This window comes from Phaethon lepturus, unplaced genomic scaffold, assembly GCF_000687285.1.
Source record: "Phaethon lepturus isolate BGI_N335 unplaced genomic scaffold, ASM68728v1 scaffold6712, whole genome shotgun sequence".
NCBI classification, from domain to species: Eukaryota; Metazoa; Chordata; class Aves; order Phaethontiformes; family Phaethontidae; genus Phaethon; species Phaethon lepturus.
In genome coordinates this window covers 1-13,752 of record NW_010522505.1, presented here as the reverse complement: position 1 = coordinate 13,752, position 13,752 = coordinate 1, and the positions used below count along the sequence as shown (strand labels likewise).

Below are 13,752 nucleotides of genomic sequence, written 5' to 3'. Positions count from 1 at the left end.
GACATCTTTGCTGCACTAATTTAATATTCTTGTCAGTATCTTCCTTGAATAGTGCTTTAATTGATATTGTTGTGCTATTAGAACGATTTTTTTTTTCCCCCAGTAAATTAATTAGTGTTTTGTTGTGGAGTCAACACTACTTTAGGTTTTTTGTGGGGGTGAGGAGTGGGTGTTTGGGTTTGGCTTTTTTTTTTTTTTTTTTTTTTTCTTAGACTTGTGTTCCCTCTTTCTAGAACTTCAGAAATGCATAAAATTGCATCCGGACATATAAGCCTTTTTGGTGTTGGGCTCTGGGGAAGCAAACTGGGAAGGGAACATTGTGGCAGGGACATGGAGAAGATGCATTTTGCAAACTGATTCTAAGGAGGTTGTCTCAGCTAAAAGTGAATTCATGCATTATCTGTGAGAAGGAAAGAACGATGTTCTGGTTATTTGAAAAACAATATTCACTGAATTTGTAAAATAAGTGTGTGAAAATGACAGATTAAGAAGCGTCTTTTAGAATGCTGCTTCTTTTCTAAGGTAGACTATTTTTAAGCATATGGGAATTTGTATAATGAAGACTGTGGAATTTCTTTAATCCATATAAGCTCAGGAATGTATTTAAAAATCTTAACTGAGATTAAGTTGAAAGTCTGCTACATTTCTAAAAGATAGGATTTTGTTTACCGGCTTCTGTTCTGTAGTTTTACTTTATAAATTACGCAGTTTAATTTATTTGCAAACCTCTCTTTTGTTGCTGCCTGGATTAACTGCGCACCATGGTTCAACTATATTAATACATTTTGTCATATTTAATAAAAACGTTTCCTGATACGCTTGTTCTACCTGCTTGTTTCCTTTTCTCAGTGTCAGATGAATGATAGTTATGAGGTAGTGTTTTAGTATTTTCAGTGAGTTGTGCTAAATTAGAAAAGTAGAGCGTTATTGAGTTGAGAGTTTATGTTTGAATATTATCTGACTTCAATCTTTTCACTGTCACTTCTCCCAGTCTAAATTGACTGATTTACTTCCTACTTTTCTGTATGAAGAAACACACTCAGTATTTTTTGGCTTTTAAAGATAATATTTCTCTCTGACCTACTAACTTTATCATCATTGTCTAAGCAGCAGTAAAACTTTTGTATACAACCTAGTTATGAACAGGCACAAATTAGAGGCTTTAGGGAATTCAGGGGAGTGATGGTAAACTAGAATTTTTTAAGTCTGCTTTCAGATGTAAACAGTGTGACTCAGCCATAGTCATGTGGACAATTTAAAATAGCTAAGAAGCTTATGCCTGCTTGAGAATAAAACCTGAAAATCCAAATAGAATAATGTAATGGATCTGCAGTTTGAAACAGAAGAGTCTGTACTTTCCATTATTTTTAGGGGAAGTCCACCATCCAGGTCTTGCAACACAACCTCCAACATTGTTGAAAGCATAGAGATCTCTTTACCTTTCAGATTTGCAGCTTAATACAGGATAGCATCTAATGAGATGCAATTTCTTACTTACTAACTTTTTTTTCCTCTGGTATCGAATTTATGATCCCTTAAGAGCCCTTTACAACACACAGACTCTTTACAGACCCTATCTGTTAGCACTCCTATTCACATGCATTCAACTCCCAAACTGCATGAAAGGGAATCTTTTCTCTTCAAGAAAATCCATCACAATGTTGAGTTGATGCTGTTTTTATTGATGGGCTTACAGAAAGGAGGCTCTACAAAGTGATACACATTTCTTACAGGAGCAAGCAAATGGATATGGGAATCCTGGCACAGGCTAAGGTACTTTGTGCTGCCCAGGCTGTAGCCAGCTTGTTGGTCTTCACTTAAGCCTGGTTCTGTGTTCGTTGTTTGAGCCCTCTCTTCTTCTTCTCGGTAACCTCGGGCAGTTTCTCTTCCCACAAGTTCTTGTTGCATATCCCAATCACGCAGCAAGCCAGACGTTTCCCAGCATTTCCATTTTCCAAACTGGCCTTATTGTTGCCCTTGCCCATGTCATCTTCCTGCTCGTGGATGACAACAGATCTTCCCATGATGGAATATGGACCAAACACAGTGGCAGAGAGGTTTGTTTTGTATTTTCTGATTTTACCTTCTTTAGGAAAAAAGTTGCCGAAATCCCCTGGGTGACGGGGGTGATTCATGCTGAACGGGTTATAGTGTCCTGCTGTAGAATCGCAGCCGTTGCTGAGATCCCCAAGCTCGTGGATGTGTATAGCTCTACCAGATTGATTATTATCCAGCGGAAACCCATCCAAGTAAAAAATGGCTTCTAATCTTCCATATGAGTAACACTGTCTGAATAAGACTTGCCCAGTCACTTGTGGCTTGTCAGCATCTATTTTGGAGCTGGGCTTCATTTCACAAGTGGCGTAAATCATCCCATCAGTCTCATTACCAGGCATTACCGGATAGAGCAACTTCTGCCAGAGGTCATTCACTTTTTTCTGCATGTCATGAAAGGACTCTGGGCTTGGATCCGTTCCTTTGTCTGTCATGACACCAGAGGCAGACAGGGCGAGCCCAGTGACCAGAGAAAGAAGCAGAAGCATCTTGGCAATTCAGAGCCTGCAAAAAGTACGAGAAGCTACAAAGGATTAAGGGCTTTTTGCAGCGACGTGGCTGGAGAGAAAGGCGTGCAGCCTGCGGCAGCGCTGAGCGAAAGAGCTGGAGCATGGTCCCAGAGGACAGCTGCTTTCTAAATCTGCCTGATGTGATGAATTGAAACTAAGTCAGCATGCATACACATGTTTAAACACATATAGTTGGCACCCATGACTAAGAGAAATACTAGTGATTTCATATTTTACGCTAGATCTTGATTTTTAAAACTGCCTCTTTTTCCCTGCAGGAAGCAAGTAAGCCAAAGTGGTGTTTAATCTATTTTTGAGTTCGTATTGAGACTTCTCTCCTACTACAAATTCCAGCAAGCCAGTTTGCCAGGAGGCTTTTTTTTTTGGTCCATCTACGTAACCACTAGTTAGGCATTACAAACAAAAAGTAAAAATCCAACAAGTTGGTTACCTTGCAGAGTTGCTGGCGAACCCCTTGGTAGTAGCTCTTTGCTCCCCTAAACCGAGATGTGATCAGGCAGAAAGCCAGAGCTGTTTGAAGCTGATGCTTATGGGAACTGCGTGTTTGTGTAAAAGTTAGGTAATGCTGGCTCAGGGGAGGCGTCAGCCGGAGAACCGTGGGAGGGGAGGGAGGGAGCGGGGGAGGGAGGGAAAGAAGGGGAAAAAGTTTTCAGGCATTTTCATTTTGGGCAGGATGAACACTTTGTCCTTTCTCGGTTAGTTAGATAGTCTGGTGCTCGGTCCTCACTGACGTTCCCAAAAAAAGGAAAAAAAGTTATCAAGCTTTTAAATTAATCTTCCTTTTGATGACTTCATGTGCTTACCTAAACCAAGCGACCTTCAACATGCAGTGAGGGGAGAGGAAAGCGCTTTATTAAGGCACAGTCGGGCAGTTCGCTCACTTATGTGCTGGTTGTCACGGAGCCGGTTTGCATTTTTATTTCTTTGTTAGCCAAAATAGAAAGTGGTGCTTGAGCAACGCAAAGTGTTCCGCATGGATGTGTACCAAAGTTTCTGTGGTTTTAAAACCCGAAGGGCACAATTCAAACTGTCAGATGTTGAGGTACGTTTCAGCGATGCTTCTCTGTAAAGTTTTAGAGCTACTGCCTGCTACTTTACTTGCCAGCTTACCTGCTACGCCACAGTAAATTTTTCTTTCTTTTTTTGAGACAGCAGTGATTCCTTCCCAGAGGGAGAAGAAGTAAGCAGTACTGAGGCAGTGCAACATCAGACTGAGGCACAGAGAAATTGTTTCCCAGAAGCTGGCTGGAGCACGGAGAGTTCACATGTGTTTCATCATCCCGTGAACTGAGAAGCGCTCTCCTCATGGGGCATTGCCCTGCCTGCAGCGCTTCCCACTGTTGTCGCTGAAATGTGGATTCAGCCATCACAAGAGCAGTTTAACAGGCTGAGATTTCTGTAGAGAGAAAAGAGTAGCTCTTGTTACTCAGGAGCAATTCTCAGTGCAAGAAAACTGAAAAGAAAATCTTTTTTTCCCGGTTCATGTCTACTGTCAGCTGGGTAAGGAATGTGACTGTCAGCTTCTGGAACGGTAAAATTCTATGTGTTCATCTTACTACTACCATATTCTACATCAGATCTGAGATACTCAGTTATCTGAGAGCTGATTTTTTTTTTTCCTTTCTGTATAAGGAAGAGTAGAGCTAAAGGGGATCATTAGCCAGGGACTGGAATACAGAGTTCACTTCTGCTTGGGATATTGGAGGTGTTACTTTAGCCCTGGGCTCCGGTTCCCAATCATAGCATCATAGAATAGTTTGGGTTGGAAGGGACCTTTAAAGACCATCTAGTCCAACCCCCTGCAATGAACAGGGACATCTTCAACTAGATCAGGCTGCCCAGAACCCGTCCAATGAATCTAATCTGTGAAATAGGGCAACTAGCACTCCTTTCTTCAGGGTGTTCATGAGTTGGTTCAGATTACTGTGCTCGTGGGAACCATGCAGTGTTCAGCGGAAGCTGAACTCTAAGGCGTAGAGCCAGGATTGCCCGTCACCCCAGGCCTTACGCTACCTCCTTCATAGCCTTTTCCCAGGTTCATTCACTGGCAGTCTCTGAGCTGGGGAAAGCCATACTTGTGATATGGTAATACTATGAAACTGCTTGGTTTTAAAGCATGTGAAAGAAGTGAAATGTTTTATAATGAAGTTTTATAAATATATGCAAAAAATGTTCAGCTAACAATTAGCCAAATGCAAAGGGGAATGACTTAAGTTTGTAAAATGCAAGAAGCAAGCGTCCAGTCTAGATGCTTTTCTATTAGAAAAACTATTTCTTAGCATCATAAACCATTTTTAAGGGGACACGATGAACGGAAGGAAGAAGGGAGCATCGTTCATGGTTTACTCCTTGAGTGCCAAAGTAGTGGACTCCAACTGAGTTCAACAGTTCAACGAGGAAATTTCCGAGCCAGCAGTCAGCGCTCTAAGAAAATAATTTTAAAGCTTTAGTTGAATTATAAGGCATTTTGAAATAAGAACTAGAGTCAGAATTTTAGCTAGTTTAAATACAGTAATGCTGCTGACTTCAGTGGCGTTTGTGCCATTTTACACCAGCTGGGATTCTGTCCCTGAAAAAACCTGCCCCAAAGAGCCCAAGGTACTTGCTGCAAAGCTCTTTTTTGATGTACTGCACATGCGGGAATGAAGCAGAGATGCAGAAGGATGTAAAGGAGATGATCAAAGGGACAGAAAGGACTGCAGCAAAGCTAAATGATGTATTTGTAGTGCTCTGCACTTCAGAGAATGAAAAGGAAATGCTAGCTGTGGGCTGCTGTCAGAAAGATGTATTTTAAAAAGGAGAAGGGCTCATAACTGCAAGAAATGCAATTGCCAGGGTGATTTGGCATTCAGTCTGGGTCTGAAAGATGGAAGTCGCTAAGTACTAACCAGGTATATCATTAAAGTCTATTGTTACCCACTGCCTATGTTTTAGTTTTCTGGTTTAAAGAGAGATGCTGAATAATGGGCTAACAGCCTTTAAAGCAGACAGCGGTTAATGGGAGGAAAGCCCACAGTGACCTGACCATGCACTTGTGCTTGTGTTACAATCCCTATTTTTTAAATAGAGCTCTGCTTTTGTCCCAGTTGTACAGGATCTGTCATATCATGAATTTCATGCAATGTCCCAGAGTCTCCTGGGCTGTACAAGACAGAGTCGTAAAAACAACTTCTGCAAGGCTCTCCAGACCGCATAGCAAGAATAGACTTGGCTTTACTCATGGGCTTTACAATGGTCTTTATACCAGGCTCTGCTCACAAACTCTCAATCCACGCTATGACCTTCTGGGTTGTCGGTGGGTTTGTTTTGCAGTGACATCATCCTATTGCATCACCCTGCTGTTTGACTTACTTAACATCATTTGATTTGTTTTGTGTCTTGTTTTGTTGCTTTGTTTTGTGTCTCCAGCACTTGAATCTGCTCTCAGTGGTTTTATGGACTTCTCCATAAAAGTTACACCCAGAGAAGGCAGGTTTTTCATCTTCTGCGGTAGGTGATGCTTCTGCGGTTGGGGGTGCTGGTTGACAGCCGGCTGAACATGAGCTGGCAGTGTGTCCGGGTGTCAAGATGGCCAACAGCATCCTGACCTGTATCAGAAATAGTGTGGCCAGCAGGAGTAGGGAAGTGCTTGTGCCCCTGTACTCGGCACTGGTGAGGCCGCACCTTGAATACTGTGTTCAGTTTTGGGCCCCTCACTACAAGAAGGACGTTGAGGTGCTGGAGTGTGTCCAGAGAAGGGCAACAAAACTGGTGAGGGATCTGGAGCACAAGTCTTATGAAGAGCGGCTGAGGGAACTGGGCTTGTTTAGTCTGGAGAAGAGGAGACTGAGGGGAGACCTTACCGCTCTCTACAACTACCTGAAAGGGGGTTGTGGCGACGAGGGTGTTGACCTCTTCTCCCAAGTAACTAGTGATAGGACAAGAGGAAATGGCCTCAAGTTGTGCCAGGGGAGGTTTATATTGGATATTAGGAAAAATTTCTTCACTGAGAGGGTGGTCAGGCATTGGAACAGGCTGCCCAGGGAGGTGGTGGAGTCGCCATCTCTGGAAGTGTTCAAGAAACGTGTGGATGTGGCACTTCAGGACATGGTTTAGGGGACATGGTGGCGCTGGATTAATGGTTGGACTTGATGATCTTGAAGGTCCTTTCCAACCTAGTGATTCTGTGATTCTGTGATGGAGCTGACTGCTTTTCTACATGTACTGCTGAGGCTGGTGCCACTAAAAGAAGGGAGATTTTGTAGCCCGAGGGAAGCAGAGTCAAGATCTTTGGGAACCTAATCTGCTCCTTCGGTTCAGGGCACTTTCTGCCATTTCTGAGTTACGGTCCCAGCCTGGAAGCCAGTTACACTGGTGGGGCATCAGGCAGCTGCAGGCGTGTCTGGCTTTTGTTGGTGTTGTGGGAGTTACCCGCTTGCTGTATAGAGACTGCGGGGCACCAAGACCTTCCATGCGTTGAATTTGGTGTGGTATCGCACGTGCTCCACGCCGCACTTGCCTGTGAGCACAGCACCAGCCCCGCGTGATGCCTGGCATGTCCCGGTACCTGCCTGTGGGTCTGCGGGCAAAGCCAGCAGTGCTGATTTTCATCTGTAGAGCTATGAGCAGTGCTGCCGAGTCAGGCAGGATTTAGAAAGCAGAAATGCTGTCAGGGTGTCCAGAAAGATGCAGTGACTTCGGCTATTTACTGCCCGTTGTGTTGTCCGACACAGCTTGTTGATGTCTAGCGGAGCCCCGGTGCACACGAGAGCGGCGTTAGCCAGCACAGGGCTGGCGCTGGACTGCAAGTGGCACCTCGTCCTGCAGAAATCAAGGTGGAGGAACTCGTCTGCAATTGCTGTAAGGAGAAAAAAGAAGAAAAGAAAATGAAAAATCTTGCTGTAGCCAATGGAAAATCTGTCGCTGGCCTAGTCTTACTCTTCCTGTTTATTCCTGTTCCTTGACTTGGTGTTTCTATTTAAAGAAATAAAGATATTTACTGCCTGAGATAAGCATCCATTTATAATATTCTTGCAAAAGAGCTATATGCATTTCCAGCTTTTCAGGGCATTACCCATAAAAAAATCAAGTTGAATAAATATACAAAAGGGAAAGAACGCTGTTCTCTCTGGGGACTAATTTCTCTTGAAAATAGAAGATCATGCAACTGTCAAACTACTCTACATCAGCCAATTTGAAAAATTCTTGAAATTCTTCCTCTTCAATAGCTTGAGAAGAAATCATTTTATAAGAGTGAGGGAGAGATGAACTGTAAGTAAGCTTTTTGAAAAAGCTGCTTTCAGAAACTCATTTTAGGTCTGTCAACCTAACAGAACTTCATCTTCAAATGTGGATATAAAATGTAAATATATAATGTAAAAAGTAGGCATGGAACCCAACTACTAGATAATTTAGGTTATTATTAGTGTTTGCATTAATTCCCTGATCCTTTATTAAATGTTTATCCTTTCTGTTGCGTAGCATTAATCTGGAGAGGGGTTTGCTGTTTGACAGAAGACAAGAAATAAACACAAGATTCTTTTCAAGTTCAGCGACCAATAGCCATAAATGGAATTATCTTGGGGTTTTTCTTGTGTGTACATTTACATTGTGTGTATTTGCACAACTTCAACACTGTGTGTAGTTTCAGGTTAAACATCTGACCGTGATTTTCAGATCTTTCTATCCTAGTGTACTGAAGAGACACAACCATTGATAACAGGTTAATCCCTGCCTTCTGCTTGAGTATGCGGCGATGCTTTTGACGTCACCACTGGGGCAGGAGATGGGTTTCTGGGTACCGACAGCGGCCAGGTCCTTCTGGGAGTGGTAGGCTTGAGGCCTCCTACTTGAGTAGGAGGCACCAGGACTTTCCAGGACCAAAAATGGGAAGCTGAGTCCCTTCCACAGGAACAAGCTTGGTCCTGGCCCAGGCTCGCCCCTGTCCTCAGGAGCGTGCCAGCAAAGTGCGAGAGGGCAGGTAAGAGCCGCTGCACGAAGCAGGGATGGAAGCAGGCAGGAAAGGAAGGATTACAGATACGTCTGCAGGCGGGAAGTTTAAGAGTCCTAAAACTGGCCTGATCCTTCTTCACATCAGTTTAACTTCTGTTACGTTTATCTGTAAAGGATTGGGCCAGTTTCACTTAAGGAGCAGACGGTATTTCAAATAAGAGAGTTTAAACTCTTTTGATTTATGTATTGCAATACAGATACACTTTGCTGTACTGCAACAAAATATAACCCAGAGTCCTCTTTAAATAACCTCCAAAATTTATTTGAAGGGATATGGACTATCATGGATACCCAAGGCAGTTAAAGACTAGGTGTAAAACAAACTGTGTAAAGAAATACAACTTGTTTTAAAGAATGCTGGGAAAGCGGTGGTGTGTTCACTCATGACCCCTTGCTTTGTATTTGTGCTAAGGCCTGAAAGGGGTTTAGAGACAGCGTACCCAGCCGTACCAACGTAAATCATGACTTAAGCTTGTCTATCCTGTTCTTAAAACTCATCACTGATGAAGAATCTACCATCACCCATGGCTTGACTATCCTTTCCCTTACGGGTCTTCCACTCTCTCGCCTGGTTCTCGCTGCAGGTTAAACCCGTTGGCTTGGCTGTATCCACTACAGACATGGGGGACGGAGTCTTCTCTTCTTTGCAACAGCCTTGTGCAAACTTGAGACTTTAACTCCGCACCAATGGCCCTTCCCTCTTTCAGCTAAACAGTCTCAATTCTTTTCAGCTTTCCTCCTGAATTTTGTAGGCTCCTGTGTCGAGTAGACCGCCTTTGCCTGTGGACCGTACACCTCTTTCTGGAGGAGAAGCGCACGAACACCACAGCGCGTCAGCCCACCAGCGTGGACTACTACTGCTCTTGTCTTGCAGATTGTATTACTCTCTATCGTGGTGCCATCTCCGCCTGATCCTTTCCTGCAGAGCTGCTGTCTGAGCAATTGTTTCCATTTTATATTTCGTTAGTTGGCTATTCCTGCCAAGCGTAGGATTTTACCTTTGTCTTAATTGAGTTACCTCCTTTTTTTTTATTTCTCCCACCCCTTATTGTTTCTCCAGCTTGTCACAAACATTTTCAATTCTAATCCTTCCCCATGGTGTATTTACAGCCCTTCCAGCTTGGTGTCAGCTGTGAATTTAATCAGTTTACTTTTTGTTCCATCATCCAAGTCGTTAACAGAAGGGCTGAATAAAACCAAATCACAGACAAACTTCTGCACCCGAGGCAGGCTGTCCTCCCCATTGGGAACTGACTGGTTACCGGACTGGGTGCAGGTTCCCGTCGTCTCTGTACCTGCTTTATAGGAGTGTGATCAAGACCATTTTTTCCCCTAGCTTGTGTGTAAGTATGTCGTGTGGGATAATAGTTAAGGTATTTAGTAAAGTAAGCAAAGTTAAGATAAACATCTACTTCTCTATATGCAAGACTTGTTATTCTCTCATAGAGAATAAAAAGTTCCTGATGACTTTTATTTATTTCCCTTTCAGGCTTTCAGGTGAATACAGAAAGTTTGCGTCTTTTAGTGGCTTTTCTCTGGCTGTGACTCCTGGATTGAGCTTCACCAATCCTCCCTGAATCCTCAGGCTTCATAGGGACCAAAATCAGTTACTGGTCCTATCTCAATGTATCTGGATTACCATTATTCCCCTGGGAGAGGCAAAGTGTCTTTGAAGTGCTGCCTGACCCTAAGTGGTGCCTGAAACCTTAGGCATCCAAAAACTAATGAAAAGCCACCTTTTATGTGCACACCCCCACACTGCTATCTCCCTTTGCCAAAAACAGTCGATGTAACACTAAAATACAACGGGTCCCATCAGCTATGGAAGCAAAAATGACGTTAACTCATGCTAAGTAGACAAAGTACATTTACAAAGGTTCACATTTCTGACCCTTTTCCTTCTTGCAAGCAGCAGCTGTTTTGCTGAGGGGAGACTTTATCACCCTCTACAACTACCTGAAAGGGCGTTGTGGTGAGGTGGGTGTTGGTGTCTTCTCCCAAGTAACCAGCAATGGGAGAGGAAATGGCCTCAAGTTGCGCCAGGGGAGGTTTAGATTGGATATTAGGAAAATAGCTCTCACCGAGAGAGTGGTCAAGCATTGGAACAGGCTGCCCAGGGGGGTGGTGGAGTCACCATCACTGGAAGTGTTCAAAAAACGTGTGGATGTGACACTTTAGGACATGGTTTAGTGATGTTGGGTTGATGGTTGGACTTGATGACCTTAAAGATCTTTTCCAACCTTAATGATTCTGTGATTCTGTAAAAGTCTCCCAGTGTGTCCACATTCCCTACCACCTTCATGATGATTGCCAGTAGAGTAAGGCACAACTCACCAACACCAGGAAAGCTACGCCCATTCCTAAGTTTGCATTTTAATGCAGAATCATATGTGCATGTCAAGTTACTAAAATAAAGTGAAAAATTACGAGGTTTTATTTACAAACTCAGCAGGATCCTGGTGCTCCCATACCACAGACATGAAGCCTCTCCTTACGATTTAAATTCTTGCTGGCACTGCTTTGCACAAGGGCAAGCTAGAGCTCAGCAGAAGCTGAGGGCAATCATGTTTTACGAAGGCAAAAGCCCACCTGGCTTTGAAGGCAGACAGCTGTGCCCGCTCTGATAGGAGCCCAGCTGCAAGCGTTGCGTGCGGGTCCTGCCGACCAGCGGCTACGGAAGGCGCCAGCTCTTGCTGGCCGCTGAAGGCAACACTCAGCAGCACCTGGGAGGTTCCTGGGGTGGTTCCTCATCCTTGAACGCTACGGGACGGCAGGTTGAGGTCCTGGAGGTTTTCACAAAGCAGGTATTTCACCACAGATGTTGTGGTATATTACTCTTTAAAAAAAAAAAAAAAAGGCAGGGCTTACTGTTGGATGCCCACCTCCTTTGAAAATTGTGAGGAGCAGTTCAGGGCCTGAATCTCTAAGTACTTTTCAAAGCAGTTTGGGGTAAAAGCCATTGTATTTGTATCTTTTAGAACAGCAGAAAGAGAACACCCATGTGTTTTTCTGTAGAGTAAAAATTGTTTTCATGGTAAAGTGGCTCCCCACCTTTTTAGCCATATTTATTCTAGTGAGTTGATTTTTGTAAGCATAACTGAAACCCTGGGAGACTAATGAAGTTTAACAGTGTGTGTTAATTATATCCACTTTTGTTGTCTCAGTGAAAACACGGGATCCTAAATCCTATTTATAATCTGAAATTTCAGAGGTTCCAGGCCCCTCATCTGACCTTAACATCTCTTAGTTTCATGCAGCTTTTGTAAGCCTGTGCACATATTTTAAGTTCCCCTGTGGAGAATGGTTTTGGAGATCTGATGTTCAGGGATTAGGAACACAAGAGGTTTTCTACCTTGTTTAAAATCATTTTGACATTTTAGTGTAAGTCATTAAGGTTGTTTTCTTGGACTGTCAAATGGGCCACAATATGGGTGAAGCATTTTTAGGAAAATCAAATAAAAACATTTTAATTTCCAAATGACTCACTTGTAAGAATTCTAACATCATTATTTGGCACACTCTGAAGTTTTTATCTGAGGTAGATATTTGCACCTGAATTCTCCCCCAGGGCAGATTATTTCCCACCTAAGTGAAAAACTAAAGCCAGGAGGAATGGTCACTTCTAGCTGAAGAGAGTCTCAGTATTGTTTATATTGGCATTTGCATTCCTCTTTTTAATTTTTTTTCCTTCCACCCCCCCGCCCCCAACTGTGCTGTGGAACAAAGTTTCCCCAAATGGTGTCAGGTTTTAGGATCTCTGCAGAGATGCAGCGTGGTTCTGCAGATTCGGATTCGGACCAGGTGAATCCCATTAGTTCCAACCCAGCAGCACGAAGGACTTGAGCTTCTCTGAAGCCAGGTGTTTGGCTCTGGAAAAACAGGGAATAGATAGGAGGCGAAACACGTGAAGTGACTATGTTTTTACCGGCTCCAATGTACGCATTAATAAGCAAGACTGAGAATGCCACCTGCTTACAGAAAGGTTTTCAACTCGCGGGGCATGGAGTTCTTAATAGTATTCCATTAGATATAATGAGGTGTGCTGGTGCAGATTTCCCCCATGAAGTTAGTACACATTTGCACAAAATAAGGCTCCTGCTGGCCTGTTTTATGAATGTGGAGTCTTTCAGTTCCAGTTAAATAGGATAACCAGCTGTTTTCCAGGGCATGTGGAGAAATCCTTGGATTGGTTTTTGTTCCTACTCTTGGCATTGGGATGCCTGCAAAAAAAAGAATAAAAACACAGAAATATTTCACTGTGGCCTTGCTGAAGGGAAAGCAATCCTTCAAATGTATCAGAAATTGTTCTAATAGATGCAGGGGGGGGGAACAACAAACAAAAACCAAAGAGAATAATCTGTTTTCTTTGTCCTTTTGTTACAAACCTACCTTCCATCTTCAGCCTCTGTGTTTTCCTCCCATGAGCTGTCAGCTGTTTTGTCATTTGCAAGATTTTATTCTCAAAACCTGCAGATGTTATTAAAACTGGGGATTATAAGGTTATGTAGTACGTGGTAGAAGCCAGATACAGATTGGATGTTTTTATTAGAGGATTACCAAATTTTGTTAATAGGAGTGTGCCTGAATAACCCCACTGGAAGCTCTGCCATGCTCATTATGAAACATCTGGTCCCATAGCAGATACAGAGCTGCACCTTTGCCAGGCCCAGTTCTCTAACCGTGCCGTGGACAGTCATGTTTGTGATGTGTAAAGCTAGATGATTGCAAATGATGTATAATGGTTTCACTGCAAAAAGTGTAGTGGTCTTGGCAGAAAGTATCTCCCCTACCACAGAATGCCAAATATCCCAATGTCTTTTTCACATTCCTTTTCCACTGCTGGAACACTTTATAGGCAACAAAATAAAATAAGCATATGAAGTATGTGCTTCAGTGTTAGTTTTAAATATTGTTAGAATATCTAATACTTCTCATAGCTTTTTATTACTTGCATTAACCTAGTACACAGAAGTAGGCACTTAAGCAATCTTATTGCTCTTAAGGTCATCATAATCTCATGCCTTATAACTCTCTTAACATCAATATATTGGTGTCTTTGTGAGTGAAGGACTAACTGAAGCTAGTGAGCCTAAAGCAAGAAATCGGAGGACAACATCAACGCTAAAAAAAAATCTGACCTTAGAGCCACCATCCGGTCTTCTTCAATATCTTTATC

The 13,752-nt window shown here is 43.0% G+C and overlaps 1 protein-coding gene across 1 annotated transcript; it reads right to left on the bottom strand.

Annotated features, from left to right (window-relative positions):
• Window positions 1–1,768: 1,768 nt before the first annotated feature.
• Window positions 1,769–2,557, bottom strand: SOD3 (superoxide dismutase 3, extracellular). The gene has a single exon (XM_010281819.1). It carries the CDS (start codon window positions 2,541–2,543, stop codon window positions 1,818–1,820), a length of 726 nt encoding a protein of 241 aa, XP_010280121.1. The 5' UTR covers window positions 2,544–2,557; the 3' UTR covers window positions 1,769–1,817.
• Between the last annotated feature and the right edge of the window lie 11,195 nt (window positions 2,558–13,752).